We start from the raw sequence: 15,166 nt of genomic DNA on the forward strand, positions 1-15,166 counted from the left end.
TCAAACAAAAAAATTTCACAGAGATTGTTCATGTCCAGGGTTACTACCACGTAATGTCTGCTGGTCTTACCCATTCCATGAATTGCATCTTCAGCCAAACCAGTAACCAATTTAATGTCATCAGCCTTTGAAAGGCATATAGGTATATTTAAGAATGGTTCACTTGGAGGTTTACCAGAGTTAAGCAGCAGTATCAACTTCTGCCGCTTCCATGCTGCTTTGTTTTAGAAATGCCACTTGATCTAACATTTTTTTTTTCAGTAACGATAAACAATTAGAATTTTGGTTTCATTTACTTTTTTTAATTTAATTTTTTTTTATTTTATTGAAAATTATTAATTTATTATAATAGATTAAAAAAAAGGAGAGAACCAAGCATGTCTTACAAACTAGTCAGTTTTGTCAATTTTATCGTTCTTTATTTCCCATTTCTTAAGGGTGGCTTTTGAGGATCTTCTTGAAATATCATTTTCATTCATCCTGGTCCTTACGGGTTTATATTTTATCCAGAATTTCAGAGCAAACATTGCTTGAGACTTAAATGCCTCCTTGAGGGGAATCTAGATTGAAATCAGATTAAAAACGCTTTAGAAAATATTTTCAACTAAAAGTTACCTTCTCATTCAGTGCGACTTTATGAACATGCCATAAAAACTCAAAAATGCCTATAACAAAAGCAACAAATAAGCCTACACCCAGGACAATAAACACGCCGCCAACTTCCTCGATGCCGAGCTCATTTTCGTCCGTTCGAATCTCAGTAATGCAAGGATCACCGTGACGTCTTTTCCACCATTTCATTTTGAGCTCATATAATTCTCCTCGTTCGCTCATTCGAAGCAGTTCCTGGCTTATGATGGTTCGGTATCGGGAATCTAGAAATAAGCAATTGGTATTAGCTGGGGTGGATGGGACTGGATCGGAGAGAGCAGTGACTTACTTAGTGGTAGCGCTATACCATAAAATTTGTCACCAAATCGACTTCCAACTTCCATCAAATCGCAATGTCGTTCCGTGATGTATTCTAAACTAGTGGATTCCATTAGAAATGCGTACATTCTTCGTCCTTTTTGGACCCGTTCCTTGCCCTCTTCGTTACTAGTAGCAAAAACCGATGGTTGGGCGTTCTCCATTGCAGCCCACATTTTTCGGTAGAGGGAGTCGTTGGAGTCCTTTAATATTTTTCATTTTTAAATTTAAAGTTAGGTAAGCTATCTAAAAGGTCACAGCATACCTTAAAAAATGACATAGTACTTCCTCCTTGTAATACTCCATATTTGATTTTTGTTTGTTCTGCCAAGTCCTCAACATCATTGATAGCTTCCTCGATACGTGACGAAGTTAGGAAAGCAGCGAGGTTTGCTGTGTATGAATTCAACAACATGAGGGCGAAGAACCACCATACTCCGGTGATAAGACGCATTGGAACACCCCTGAAAGGAAAGGACTAACTTTGGTTTAAGCTTCTAGGTAAAGGACTTATTGTTTCACTTACCTTGGAAGAAGATCGCATCCCTGTCCCATAAGTGATCCCATTGTTAACCAAAATCGGTTGCCTAAATTCCAAGTGTTGCGGAGAACCTTGATTTCCACGGTGTCTGTCTCAATTACTTGGTCACTCTCCCATTCTTCATCTGAAAGTCTTCAATAGAGAGAGAGGTAAGAGAAAAATCGATGAGAATATCAGCACAACTGTCTTCGCTTTGTCAATTCCCTCTTGGCAAAGGCAGTTGGCCTCTTCTTAGTTAGAAATTTTTGCTGGTTGCGACCATTTATATTCCTCATTTCTGAAGGTTGTTGTTTTATATTACTGCATCACTGGCAAATGTGTTAATGTCATTAATATTGAACCGAGTTAAAAGAGATGTATAAAACCAGTTGCCTGAATAAGGCAAGATATAGACAGGTCAAACAAGAAAGCTAATAGGCAAACGCGATATTGGACAGATTTATGAAATAAAATATGCAATATGTAATTCCAGTAAGCACTTTGGTAGAGTGGTGGGAAAACAGGTGAAGCTAGGAAAACAGTCGCTTTTAGACAGTGTGGAGGAAACAACTGCTAAAGTGGCATGACAATAATCAAAGGAGAGTGCGGATTCTGCGCTTTAGGGTTCCAGCTATAATAATCACAGACCAGTTCGGATTTGCCGGAGTTCGGGAAGTTCCTCGGTTTCAAACGTCATCGGACAAGTGCATGGTTCAATGAAATACTGGAACGTGTAAAGGTAGCTATTATGGCACGCGGCGATCCGTTCTGGTAGTAGGTCTTGTCTTTCCTTTTGCTTCGCCTCCGTATAGCCGCCGTAAAGAGTTTGCTGTTAGCTCTTCTGATCAGGCGTAGGCGAAAACTTACGACTCCCCGGCGACTTGGTCCTCGACAAGAGAGACGGTTGGAGAGACTGGATTGTTGCACCTGCTAAATTGACCTTAATGGAATCTTTAACTTCAAAAGAAGTGATAAAGAGGACAACTGGTTCTTGACAAGAAAGTGAGAAATCATCATTGTGAGGGCAGTATTCACTGCTAAAATACCTTTGGCCAGGAAGAAGTAGATGTCAAACGGTCTCGACACACAGGTCCGAAGATCTTGAAAGGAGGAGTGACGAAACCGTCAGCCAACACTTTTTGGAGAATGGTTCCGAGAACCAAAAATGTCGGAGAAAGTTTTTCTAGAGTTGACAAACAAGATAATTGTATCACCAAGTTCGACAAAGAATAAATTTGTGGGGTGTAACCTGGCGCTGAGTGATTGAATAACATCTTTTAATCTTTGAGTGCCATGTCAAATCCGTTGTCCTGATTGGAGGAACAATCCAGATGAATTAGTGTCGGTAGTTTCAGATTTTAAAAAAACAATTTGAACGAAGGCCATGACAACCCTTCATAGAAAATATGGTAGTAAATGGAAGAAGTTCAGGCTTCAAACGAAATTCAAAATTAAAACACAAAGACGTGTGAGGAAAGTTTAGTTGTAAAACCAATTCAATATCAAGCACTGGGTTGAAAAAAAACTTTGAAAAAGCGTACATCGAGGGTTTCCAACCGATCTCAGGAGCAGGAAGGTAAGAGAACTGTGTTGTCTATAATATTCACTTGATAGATTGGTAAAGAAAAACCTTACAATCCTATGAGTAGGAAAAGGACTTTGAAGTCCGGTACGGATAACTGGCGGAAGCCGGCTGATTTGGTGGCTAGATTCGGTACTCAAAATGACCATGTAAGTAGGTTTTTCTCAGTTAAGCCTGAAAGTCCGCAGTCCATCCGGCGGCTTGTTAAACTGAAAATAACATCCACGTACAGGCAAGTTAAACTATCACCGTGAAGGGCGTTGAGATGCAAATTTGTGATATGCATCTGCATTAATACAGATATTGAAAAAGCACAATTTATGCGAGGAATCAGGTGAGCTTTTCCAGGCCACTCAATAAATCCCGTCTAGGAGTGTCTAGGTGATTCCGTTTGTGATGACGGAAGCGATAATATGTATGTCGGTGGAATTTGGGATTGATCTGCCCATTGACGAGCGGATTGTTACTAAAAGTATCTGCTACGTCGCTAATTTGCGTAGGAATTCTGCTGATATTACCGAAGATAAAGTTTGCAGAGCTATAAATAGTTGAAACATCGTGACCTGGATCATGTGTACAATATCTGGTAAAAGGGCCAAAGGATATATGAGCTTGTCTGTTGTTTAGAGGAATTTCTAAATTTCTGCGCTGTCGGGGTTAGTTGCCTCCTTCCTTTCCGTCATAGATGATTCCAAGACTCTTTGAGAGAGGAGGAGGATACAGACTGCTCCTGCGATTAGAATTAATCCACAGAGTTGGTTTTTTCACTTAACTGTGAATCCTGGGAACCTTACATCTCTCCCGGAGAGTAGAAGAAGTGGAAGATTATTAAGATTCCGCAAAAGGTCACCCGTCACTCCCTGCTGTCGCAAAGACAATAGCGAAAGTTACCCTGGAATGCATCAAGTAACACTTCCAAGACATAAACAGCAGAGAGTAGGTTGGTTTCCGCTTTAAAGTAATGCTCTTCGGATTATTGTGGCGCAGTGTGCGGAATTGAGATCTTTGGTTCATCGGCTTTTCATCAATTTCGAGGAAGCATTCAACAGTTTGAACAGGAAATGTATCTAGAATCTTTTATGTTGAACGGGCATATCGAAAAAACTAATGGCTATCATCAGGTCGACATATAATGGCTACAAAGAGGTCTTGTGCTGCATCAAGTTAAAATTTCTGAGAAATTTGTCATCAAACAACCTGAATCGCTGATGAAATTTAGTTGCTCTCACAGTTAAGTCAAGAACCTTTGGGGTTGGAGAAGGAGATCAGTATAGCTGGACTGAAAATAAATACGAACAAAATGAAGATTCATAAAGTGACCAACTCTCGTTCTTCCTATCTGCATTATCGGGCACAAAATGATAGGCGTTTAACAGTTTGTCTGTTTTAGTAACGCTGTTCCTGCTGAGTGTGGATGTAATGTCGCTTTGCGCATCAGCAGCTGGATCAGCTTTCGCAATTTTGTCTGAAGGCTACAAGTGCTACCGACATCGAGTTGAAGTTGTTCAGCGTCAACTTCAACCTCAACGAAGAATAATGGAATTGACTACCTCAGAGTGGGAGTAAAGTGGGTTGCTCCAAAACACGTAGGCGTAATCACTGAAGGAAGCGTATAGCTTGCCAGAATGGTCTGCAGGGAGCTGAAGCACATTTCATCGAACCAGCAATAACAACGATTATGCGTGATGGACACACAGTGCCCCATTTATGGTATAACGGCAACCATAGTTTCTGAGGAGCGGAAGGAATTTTAGATCTCGTCGTTAAGAATAAGTTAACTTAGCGACTGTGTCCATTTTTGTAATGATCAGCACGTGTGTTGAAGCTACTTCAAGCCAACCTTTGGTACTTATTTGTTACGGACAAGTAAAAGATCATCATCACTTGCATTTGATACAGCCCTGACTTTCGCTAGTGAACATGTACAATTTGAGGCCAAGAACTGAAATACCGCATATTGGATCTTCAAAAATGGACCCACTCCATAGACTGAATATTCTCAGGTGTAATGCATCTCTAGCACCCTGAGTGTCCCACCCACTGCGGGAGTCAGTTGCCTCCCCGGAAATGGTATACGAAACAAAATGCGGTTGATAGAAATCTTCTCTACAAATTAACAACGTCTATTATTGGTCTAATGTGCGGCTGGGGAGCTCCAGGTAGTGAGTGAGGTGTAACCGGGCTGCCAAGTTGATGGTGGCATTGCAAACAGCAACTTATAATCGAAGTGGTTGTTGTTGGACAAGCATTAAAAGACAACACAATTTTCTTAAAAACTACACGGGTTACACCTAGACTCTTGATAGCGCTTTGTGTGACCTATCTACTGCCACTTCCGTCTTCCAATCACAATGCATACGATTGGTAGGAATGTGAGCTGATCAAGTTCTTCTTTTGAGATAGAGTTAGACCAGCGTACTTCGAAGATACGATACAGACAGGTATTGACAAAAGCTGGAGCTATTGAGTAACAGGGGAGTTCACTTTCCATGTGCTACTAAAATGTAAAGAACACTAAACAGAACAGACTGCGCTTGATTTTGGTGTTCAGATAACTGTATTTCCAGATTTTAGACGGGGCAGTGCTAATGCGTCGGGTAACATCCAGTTCGGTACCACAGCCAGACGGAGAACCCTCATTTTGTTGGTGTTTATCTTCAGTTCAACTCTACTTGTCTCTGTTTTCAAATTCAGAGGCATTTGGCCAAAGTCCATGACCCGGTGAGAGAGCAAACAGATATCATCAGTTTAATTGAGGTGTTTGAGCAATAATGTCATTATCTATTGATGAACGTTACCGATAACAAGAATAAATAATATCGGTGACAGGATGCAACTCTCCGCTTTAGACCTCAAAATCGTCCGGGATCCTTTTGCAGCACGTGACATTTCGTGTCATCATATGTCACTCTGATAATAGTTATTAGTTTCTCCGTTATGCCCCTCCTACGTAGACCACCCCAGATCCACTCTCTGTTTACTCTATTGCAAGCTTTCTCGACATCGACAAAGAGCACGTGCACTGAAGATCTAAACTTCGGGCACTGCTCCAAAATGCAGTCTGCTCTTTGTCGATCAAGCTTTCAAGATACTCTTTGATGCGTTCCAGGATAATTTTAGCTATTATCTTTGCAACGGCAGGAGCACGCAAATACCCCTCCAATTGTCACATTCAAAACGGGTGTCCATTTTTGGGATCTTTACGATCATCCCTTTCAGGTGTCGGATTCTAAAGATTTCCGTACGAATGGAAGTAGTAGATCTACGGTAACTGCAGGTGCGGCGATAATAACTGCGGGGAGACCGCCAAGCCAAGCAGCTTTACTCCGTTTGAGTGCATTGATGGCCGAAATGATTTCTCTTCTTCTTGGAGGGACAGTCCGTATCCGCATTTTACGGTGACTATTCATTTCATCCACAAGAGGAGGAACTTCACCGGATGTGATAAGGTTAAGAACCGCGGTGAAGTGTTCTTTCCACCTCTTCAGTTGTTCATCATTGTGGAAGGGAAGTCAATCTTTGACGTCCTTCACAGGACCATCGAAAGATTTGCGATCGCATGCAAACTCTTTCGTGATGTGGTATACATTTCTGAAGTCATTGCGACCTGCGGCTTTCCGCTTCCCTGACCATCGCAATAATAAATTCTCTCTTGTCACGGCGTACACGTACGCTGAACTTCTCGGGATTTCACCTGCTATTGGAGTTCAAATGCATCATACCCGCTATTGCATGCAGCGGTCAGTAGACACTTCAATCTCTTCCGTTCATCGATTCGCTTCCACGATTCCACAGTCACTCCTTGACTCCTTTTCACGACTTGGCCGTTGACCTGCGCAGCACCAGAGAGAAGAGCATTTTTGATGGTGGCCCAATGTACATCGATATTCTCAGACGGGTTATTTAGTATATCTGAAATCCGATCAGCAAAATAGCTATCTCATTGCGGAGTGACAGTTGAGTCATACAAGCGGTCGGTGTTGAACTTAGGGGGTCGCAGTTCCGAACCCTGCGGGAAGGGTCGGACGTAACACGTAAGCGAATGTAAGCGCTCATCATATGGTGATCCCTTTCGAGGTCGATGTTAGCGCCTCTCTTGTTATGCACATTCAGGAGGTATTTTCTAGATCTACTGCTAATTGCGAAGTGCTCGTTCTGGTTACTAGTACGGTGTCGGTTAGTTGAAACCCAACTGACCTCGTCTAATTGCTCGTAGAAAGCATCCTTCTCCACTGCATCGGAAGTCTCCGCTGGTGCATTGTACAATTGTGATGCTGTTGCGTGTCAGCTTCATCATGATGGCCGTAGGTCATAGTGTATGATCATTCCAAACTTAGATGAGTTGCGTTAGTTCAGTTTGGCTCCTTAGTGCAATGTCTTTAGGTCCTACTGCTATGTAGTTGAAATTCTGATTTTTTTACTTCTTACTTCCCCGCGGGGTCCTGGATTGATTTGATAGTTAGGTGACGTAGGATTTTTTTTATAAAAATGCCATCGCGAAAGTGATTACAAAAGCAAACGCTTCTGCCCCATCAACGCAGCTTTTCTCTCTTGTGTTGGACATGGTTAGGGTAATCAGTAAGTTATCCTAGTACAATAAAAATTTCAGATATAAGCCAATAGGCATAAGGTTCAAATCACATAAGAACAAAAGCGATGTAATAACTTCGGAATATTTTGCAAAAAGTTGCTCCAAACTAGTAGAAGGACATTGCTTCCATCTTACCTCACAACTGCGAACAGTAAAGCTGTAGTAAACAAACATATAACCCCGACATACATCCACACATCCAGAGAATATGGCAGTAAAAATGAAAAAAGATTCGGAGTTGGTTTAACAGGTTTCGAAAAAAGGATGCTGATTCCCAAGGACATAAATGGAACAGTGAAATCGACTGCTTGCCTTCTCTCATAGGTCATAGTCAAATCGCATATTCCCATGTCAGCTTTCTGAAAAGAATTAAAAAATAACAAAGTTGAAATTCTTCAGATCCTTGTGGACCAGGAAGTGCTTACTCCGTCAATGAGCTGCCTGATGATCCCATCCCATTTCTTCGTCTTCTTGTTGTATTGTCCATATCTTTTGTCTGGCACCAACTTTATAACGTATTTGAATTTGAGTTTTTCTGAGAGGCTCTGTATTAAGTCAATTGAATATCCTTCGAAGCGGGCATTTCCTTCTAAGGTTTCATTGTCTTCCGGTGTTCTGAAATAGGAATAATTTGGAGCTACTATTGTATTCCCCAAAATAATTAAAATTTTCTTTTGCTTGGGTTAAATATATTAATCTTATTGACTACCGACAGTTTGTTGTAAAGATATTTCAATACATCTTAATTTCTACCAGTTCTTGTAAAGTTCTACCTTTCAAAACCTGGTACCAACCTTTCCATTAAAAATGGTGCTCCCAACCTTGTTGACACAATAAACGTTTTATTTTGTATAGATCCACCGATTTTCTCTCGTATCTGTTCCTTTTCAAAAGTCTCAGTAAATCCATCTTCAGGATTCCACGATATTAGCTTATGGAAGAACTGAGAAAAAAGGATGGTAACGTCAAGCTGAAAGTATGATCGGTCTCCAAATCTGTCGAGATCCATTCGTCCTGTTGTGAAGCCTTGACTCTCCTTAACTAGTGAACTATTACGGGTTAGCTGCGGGAGGAATGGAAGGAGTTAGAAATGGTTTGTATTGAAAGAACAATGGAGGGAATACGTACCAGTTTCATAGTATTGATGATATGTCTACCATGTTCCCATTTTCTATGAATATTGCAATCACCACTAGGTAGATCCATGTCCTTAAAACTTAGATTAGCTTTTAGGGCAGTAGCGAAAAGTCGAACTGCATCATGGATAAGGATCATGGAATTCTGGAACATAAATAGACAGAGGGGGATTTTCGTTAATTCCGACTCCGAGGACTAGTTTTGACATCCGTTGCAGGAGAGGCGTTCATCAGTAAAAATAGGGACTAACGGTTTCGTCCAGGGCAGAGGCAACTTATCAAACGCTGCCTCACCTCTGCCCCAGAAAAAACAACAAGTTTTTATTTCCAGGTAAGGATGAAAATAAACTTATAACTAACTTATGGACTACCTTAACAGTGAAACTACATGAAAGGTCGAAAAAAACCTCCACTCATTGAGCATATTTAAAATCAGGGCGGGACTGGGAGGGAAAAAGGACTGGGGTAGGATGGGTGACATGCGAGAGAGGGATGGGAATTAAAAGCTAGGATGGGCGCTAATGATGGGTAGGTTTAAAAAATTGGGAGCCGGAGAAGTTACCTGTGTAGAAGACTACAGAAGAATTGGGGATCCAAAAGACAGTTCCGTGAATGGAGGGATAAGAGGATCTGGGGAAACAGATGAGACCGAAGAAGGTTATCCTCAACGATCTCGATCTGCATGGCTTTGGAGACAAGAGGATTGGGATGGGATTGACACTTGACCAGGAAGTTGTGGGCATGACGGGCAAGGAAAGCACCGATGCGTGGGTTTTGGCAGGACTCGTAGAGGATCTGGTTGGAAATGTACTTGGATCGGTTTTCGTTTTTAAAAATGTCGGCGCAGTGGCGAAAGATCCTGTGCTTCTTGAGGCGGAGTCGTTCCATTTGGGATGGGGAGCAATCAGATCAGAAAATGAAGCCGAAAATGAAGAGGGGTGGATAAGCTGTTTATAACAAAGCAGCTTAATCTTTTTTGCAGTGAAATATTTAAGGATAATATACAAGGACATGAAGGCACCAGCTGCACGGCCTAGTGCCGTCGTGATATGAGGGACGTAGGAGAGGCGGGAGTTCATTGTCACTCCGAGGTAAGTGACTCCCTTCAAAGTAGGAATGGGATCGTCGTGGATTGTAAGTGACAAAGATCTAATGTCGCTCCACATTTTCGGCGTCATTCTCATGTTTCCATGGAAGACAATGGTCTCACACTTGCCAGGATTTAAGGAGAGTTTCCAACGAGTAAAATAATGGTCAAGTTCATGGCGCTTCACCGTGGGAGATGACTTCGGTGGTAGTATATAGGATTAGGTCATCCGCGTATTGGAGGATCCGGATAGGACACGGGTGAGGGATTGCTTGGGGATGTCTGCGGTGAACTGGGAGAAAAGGGTTGCAGAAAGGACTGAACCCTGGGGAATGCCGGCTGGGCAAATATAGGACGAGGAAAGGTGCAGCTGGATGTTGACTGAGGATTTCCGCCCGTCTAAAAAGCTAAGAATTAGCTTACAGAGGTGTGGATGGAAATTGAGGATATCGGAAAGTTTACACGTGAGTCCATATTGCCATACGGAGTCGAAAGATTTCCTTAGGTCAAGGAGACAGGCTATGGTGGGTATCTTCTGATTGATACCTAGAGGAATATCAGTCTTGAGAACAAAAAGGGCGCGCTCAACCGAGTGTTTAGTTCGGTTGGCGAATTGAAACTCGGGTAGACTGTTGTTGGAAGTACAGTGCTCTCACTCGAAAATTTTGGTGGAGGAAGATAGGATAGAGATAGGCCTGTAGCTATCAGGATTAGGTGGATTAAGTTTCGTTTTTGGGATGGCTACAATGCGAGCATTTTTCCACTTGCCGGGGAAGTGAGCGTTGGGGAGGCAGTGATTAATGATAGAGGAAAGTGTGGTGGAAATGTTGGGAGCGCACTTTGGAAGGGATTTTGTCGGGCCCCACTGATTTTTTGGTCATGGAGGCTGCAATTACAGCTTCAACTGAAGTAGAGCTGACAAAGTGGATGGGAGAAACATCATCATGTTTATTGGGATGGTTTAGGGATTGAGTGAAAAGGTTTAGATTGGGGCTGGGGCGGCAACAAGTTGGTGCGGATTGTAGCTGTTCATTGGCTTCGTTCATAACACTTTCAAAGTATTGATCACGAATGTGGAGGATGCAATGGTGCGATTGAAGGAAGTGATCGGCTAGGATGTTCACTTTTTCGGGAGTTGAAATATTTTCCGGAAGGATGGACTTGCCTAGACGAGGACAAGTTTTTCTGAGTTCCCTGAAGGTATCAGGGTTCAGTTCTATGTTGTAGAAGCGTTTATGGAGGTGGTTAGTGTAAAGAGTTAAAATTCTGTCGCGGATTGACCTGTCAAGGGAAAGGATTTCGTCACGGAGAGGAGAGGATTGCGGAGAGTATCTTTTTCTTAATAGCTTCCGCCTTAGGGTACGTTTGTATTTGATATCCTCAAGGATATCATTTGGGAGAGAACTTAGGTTGCGGTAGTTAAGGGAACGAGAAGGTATCAGTTCGTCACATACTTGCTGAATTCAGTCTACTGACGAACTGTCCAATTTAAAGTATCGTTGGAAAGTGTTTCATTGCAAGGGAAGAGGAGAGGTTCAGGTTTGGATTTAAGTATACGATTAATGAGTTTCCAGTTCGCTTTCTGGAAGTCGGGGACCAAAGTAGGAAAGGGTAGGTTGGCTTTACCGGGGAGTGAAATCTCTAAGACCACGGCATCGTGGTCACTGATACCGGGGACTGTTTCTAGGAAGGGATAAGTATTGGGATTGGGTTCGAGGGTAAGGCTGCTGCTGATTAGGAAGTGGTCAAGGTAGGAATGGTAATATCCTTTATTAAATAACGGGAGGGCGGGGCTGAAGTGGGAGAGGTTGATATTGGGGTTAGAGGTGGTACCTCTGTCCTCGATGGAAAACGCTCCTTTATATATTGGCAAAACCACGCCAAAGGTGCGAATTATATCGAGATGAAACCGGCAATAGTTTGAGCCTAAGCTAGGCTAAAGCTAAATTATTGTTTAAGATAGTGAGGGATCCTAAGTCCACATCCACTTGATGTTGGATCGGCCCGGCAACACTGTTCCCTGAGCAGAGGTGAGGTAGCGTCTGATGAGTTGCCTCTGCCCTGGACGAAACCGTTACTCCCTATTTTTAAATGCTTGGGTGCCATCCCCCAGACGAAGGATCCGTGGACCAAAAAATGTTATAGTAAGTTGCTCTCCATTTGGCCCGGTCCAACATCAAGTGGATGTGGACTTAGGATCCCTCACTATCCTAAACAACGTCCATTAGTAGTCTTTCAGTTTAGGAAGGAAATACCAACCTCTGACTTCATAACTGGATCCAATGAAGTTTTTGAATAATTAGAACCCGGATGAGAGAAAGTCCGACAAAACGTAAGTAACGTAAGGTATTAAGCCTAATCAGGGTGGAAAGTTCTTCGAAAGGAGACTTTAAAAAAACCCTCTCTACTGCACCTCGATTGCCTTGCTATCAGAGCAAGTCTTTCCTGGGGTCGGATATCAACTGACTTTCATACTATGGGTTAGGCATGGTAGGTACACGGGCATATTGAATAAACACATAGACTGGAACTACTGATTTGGTTATCAGAATATCCAATTACAAGAAAAACTGCTGGCATTCTTCAACTCTCGTAGGGGAAGAATTTTTTGTTAACTTTGAGTGAGCTGTCCGAAAGAGAAACGGAGGATGCGAGAGGAACGCTCGGTATATCACCAAGTGACTTGGTAATACGACTTTGTTTTGTTCATTTCACAAGGAGACTGAATGAGTCACGGTACTTGAGAGAAAAACAAGGCTATGAAAAATGGGTCAATAATTACGAAACCCTTGGTTGAGGTAGCCATGCGACCAATAAATGCGGTTGCTACTTAGTAATTTAGAATGGAGAAGAGACCTCCTTCTATTTGGAATTGAAATAAGCCTTCCGTGCTGGATGAACTAGAGGTACCGGTTTCTGCCTTAGCCCGCTTGTTTTGGCTAAGGTACCATAGTTTTTTAAGCGGCAGCAAGGACCTGGATGTGCTATCAAAGGATGCTCAGTTCTTAGATGTGTTCTACAGCTCAATTTCCTCTTTGCTTCCTCGAATTGGTTCGTCTAAACCGCTCGATCCTGGCATCTTAAATGTTTATAATTTCTGCGGAAAATGGTTGATGTAATCCAGTTGACTGAGGTGTTACGGGAAGCTGTCTTCGAGTTTTACTGAAAAGGACAAAAGTTGAGCTTGGGGTTCGCTTTTATAATTGGCTTTCGGACCTTAGTCACAATAGTCCCTCTCTTAGCATGACATGGGGCTATTCTGTAGGTTGGCGAATTTATGGAAATCAAGATGAACAAAATAGGCCCGGAAAGGTCACTTAATTTTCTAGTGCGTAGGGAACCACCAACAACGACAAAAGTGGAAGAAAGGATTTCTCTTAAAATTCAATAACGAACATATCTAGTATTAAACTCTTGATAATGGTACTGAACAGATCTTTGTTGCTAGGGTCGGCTAATCAGCCTAAACTTCATCTTTCGAAATGCTACCTGAGGTACACATGATGGAAAGGCTAGTCAGCATGCTTATCTATCGGGAAAATCTTATGAGATAGCTTTTCATCAGTTAGTATACTGAATTGAAACCGCGTTTAAAATAAATAGATGGCTATCCTAGTCCAAAAATGGGATCAAGCAATGCACTGCAGGATAGACTGATGCGGAATATAGCTCCCTGAGGCCAACCTATCTCTCCCAGAGGGTGAGTTATCTCTCCCTGAGGGTGAGCTATCTCTCCTCTAGGGCGATGTGTAGTTTTCCAGGGGCCAAGCCTCTCGTCTACCAAGACCGGTAGTGAATGGTGATAGCCACACCCTATATGAGGTGACTCTACTATTAACAAAACGCCACGGATTTAGACTGGGGAGTCGAAAAACACCTCTCTCAATCCAGAGTCTTATGCGAACCGTGCCCATGGGATAGTTTGCAGTCGGGGGTGACTGACTGCATTCAAACGGAGCCTCACTGATACTTGGTCGCTTTAGGGAGTAAGTTAGACCTTACCATGTTACGGGGGCTATGGCACGGCGGACCCCCTAACCCCCATACTCGTGGGAATCAAATGAGTACCAGCAATAAAAATAAAAAAACTAAAACCAATAAAACGGGACCCCGTACAGCACAGAAACTGGTTAATCAAGCAGAAGCACATCTCCGAAATACTGAGAGCCAGATGATTACACCCAAAGAAGGGAGAAGTTGGGACGTCAAGCAGTGGATCCAAGGTTAACATTGTTATACAGCGTGGACAACAACTAAGAAACGCCACTGCTCAAAAAGCAGGGACCAACAAAAGCACGTCTGAGATAAATACATCAGACGTCAGGAAGAAAAGAGGCTCAGTGGCGCAGATGCTAAATGGTTACTGAAGGAAGGCCTGAAACCAGAGGAGGCCCCTAAGAAGGCTCAGGATAGACCTAAGCCATCTCTACCGGAGCCGAGAAAGCGGAGAGCAGCAGAGATTAGCCCGAATGAAGGGAATGCTCTCAAAAAATCCAAACCTGAACCCAAGGGGGATAAAACCCGGGCAGGTCAGGGATGAAGGCAGGACTCAGGAAGCTCGCCATTAGCTATGCTAATGCGGTCAAGGGCGTTCGACTGGCTATCCTGCCAAAAATGTTTAACGAGCAAATACTCACTCGCGAGGAGCAGGAAACCATCGAAGACGTTGTCATCAGGTAGATGTACAAGGGATGGACTTCGAAACTTGTGTTCACCGAGATATGCTTTCGACCAGGTCTTATACTGGTGGACTGCTCGACGGAAGACACTGCAGAGTGGGTTAGGATCATAGTTCCTAAATTGCCCGGCTGGAAAGGAGCAGAACTGTCAACATGTGCTGGGTATGATATACCAGGAGCACACATGCTGACAGTTTTTCTCCCAAACGACGCAACAATAAAGACGGAAGGTCTCATGTGCCTCCTAATTGCTCAGAATGAGGATCTCCATACGCGATTACGGAGCGTCTTCAGAAGCAAGGTAGAGGGAAAGGGTAAACTCCTCACGATCGGTGTAGATGACCGATCCTTGGAGGCAATCAAACGTCGGAGTTGCTATATCAACTATTGATTCGACAACATACCTGAGCATGTGCACAGGGAAAAGCCGAGGAAAGACACCTCGGAGGAGACACCGGGGGGAAAGTATAACGAGGTCCTCGAAGAAGTCTCGAAAGTGACAGAAGCGGAAAGGACTGGATCAACCAGGGAAGTAGACCTGCTGCCCAGTGAAGAGCAGAAGCGACCTAGACCTAGGACTCGTAGGGCTCAGGGTGGACAGC

At 43.0% G+C, this 15,166-nt stretch overlaps 1 protein-coding gene across 1 annotated transcript in view; it reads right to left on the minus strand.

Annotated features, from left to right (window-relative positions):
• Positions 1-293: 293 nt before the first annotated feature.
• LOC119652341 (glutamate receptor ionotropic, kainate 2-like) overlaps positions 294-15,166 on the minus strand; it is a 43,121-nt gene continuing 28,248 nt past the window's right edge. The window contains exons 7-15 of the mRNA XM_038056363.1: positions 8,791-8,943; positions 8,457-8,725; positions 8,088-8,277; positions 7,798-8,021; positions 1,496-1,642; positions 1,235-1,433; positions 941-1,172; positions 616-875; positions 294-560 (exon numbers count right to left, since the gene is read on the minus strand). Of these exons, the coding sequence (XP_037912291.1) occupies positions 390-560; positions 616-875; positions 941-1,172; positions 1,235-1,433; positions 1,496-1,642; positions 7,798-8,021; positions 8,088-8,277; positions 8,457-8,725; positions 8,791-8,943 (1,845 nt within the window). The 3' untranslated portion in view covers positions 294-389. The remainder of the gene's footprint in view (positions 561-615; positions 876-940; positions 1,173-1,234; positions 1,434-1,495; positions 1,643-7,797; positions 8,022-8,087; positions 8,278-8,456; positions 8,726-8,790; positions 8,944-15,166) is intronic.

The sequence above is a fragment of the Hermetia illucens genome, chromosome 3 (genome assembly GCF_905115235.1).
Source record: "Hermetia illucens chromosome 3, iHerIll2.2.curated.20191125, whole genome shotgun sequence".
Lineage (NCBI taxonomy): Eukaryota > Metazoa > Arthropoda > Insecta > Diptera > Stratiomyidae > Hermetia > Hermetia illucens.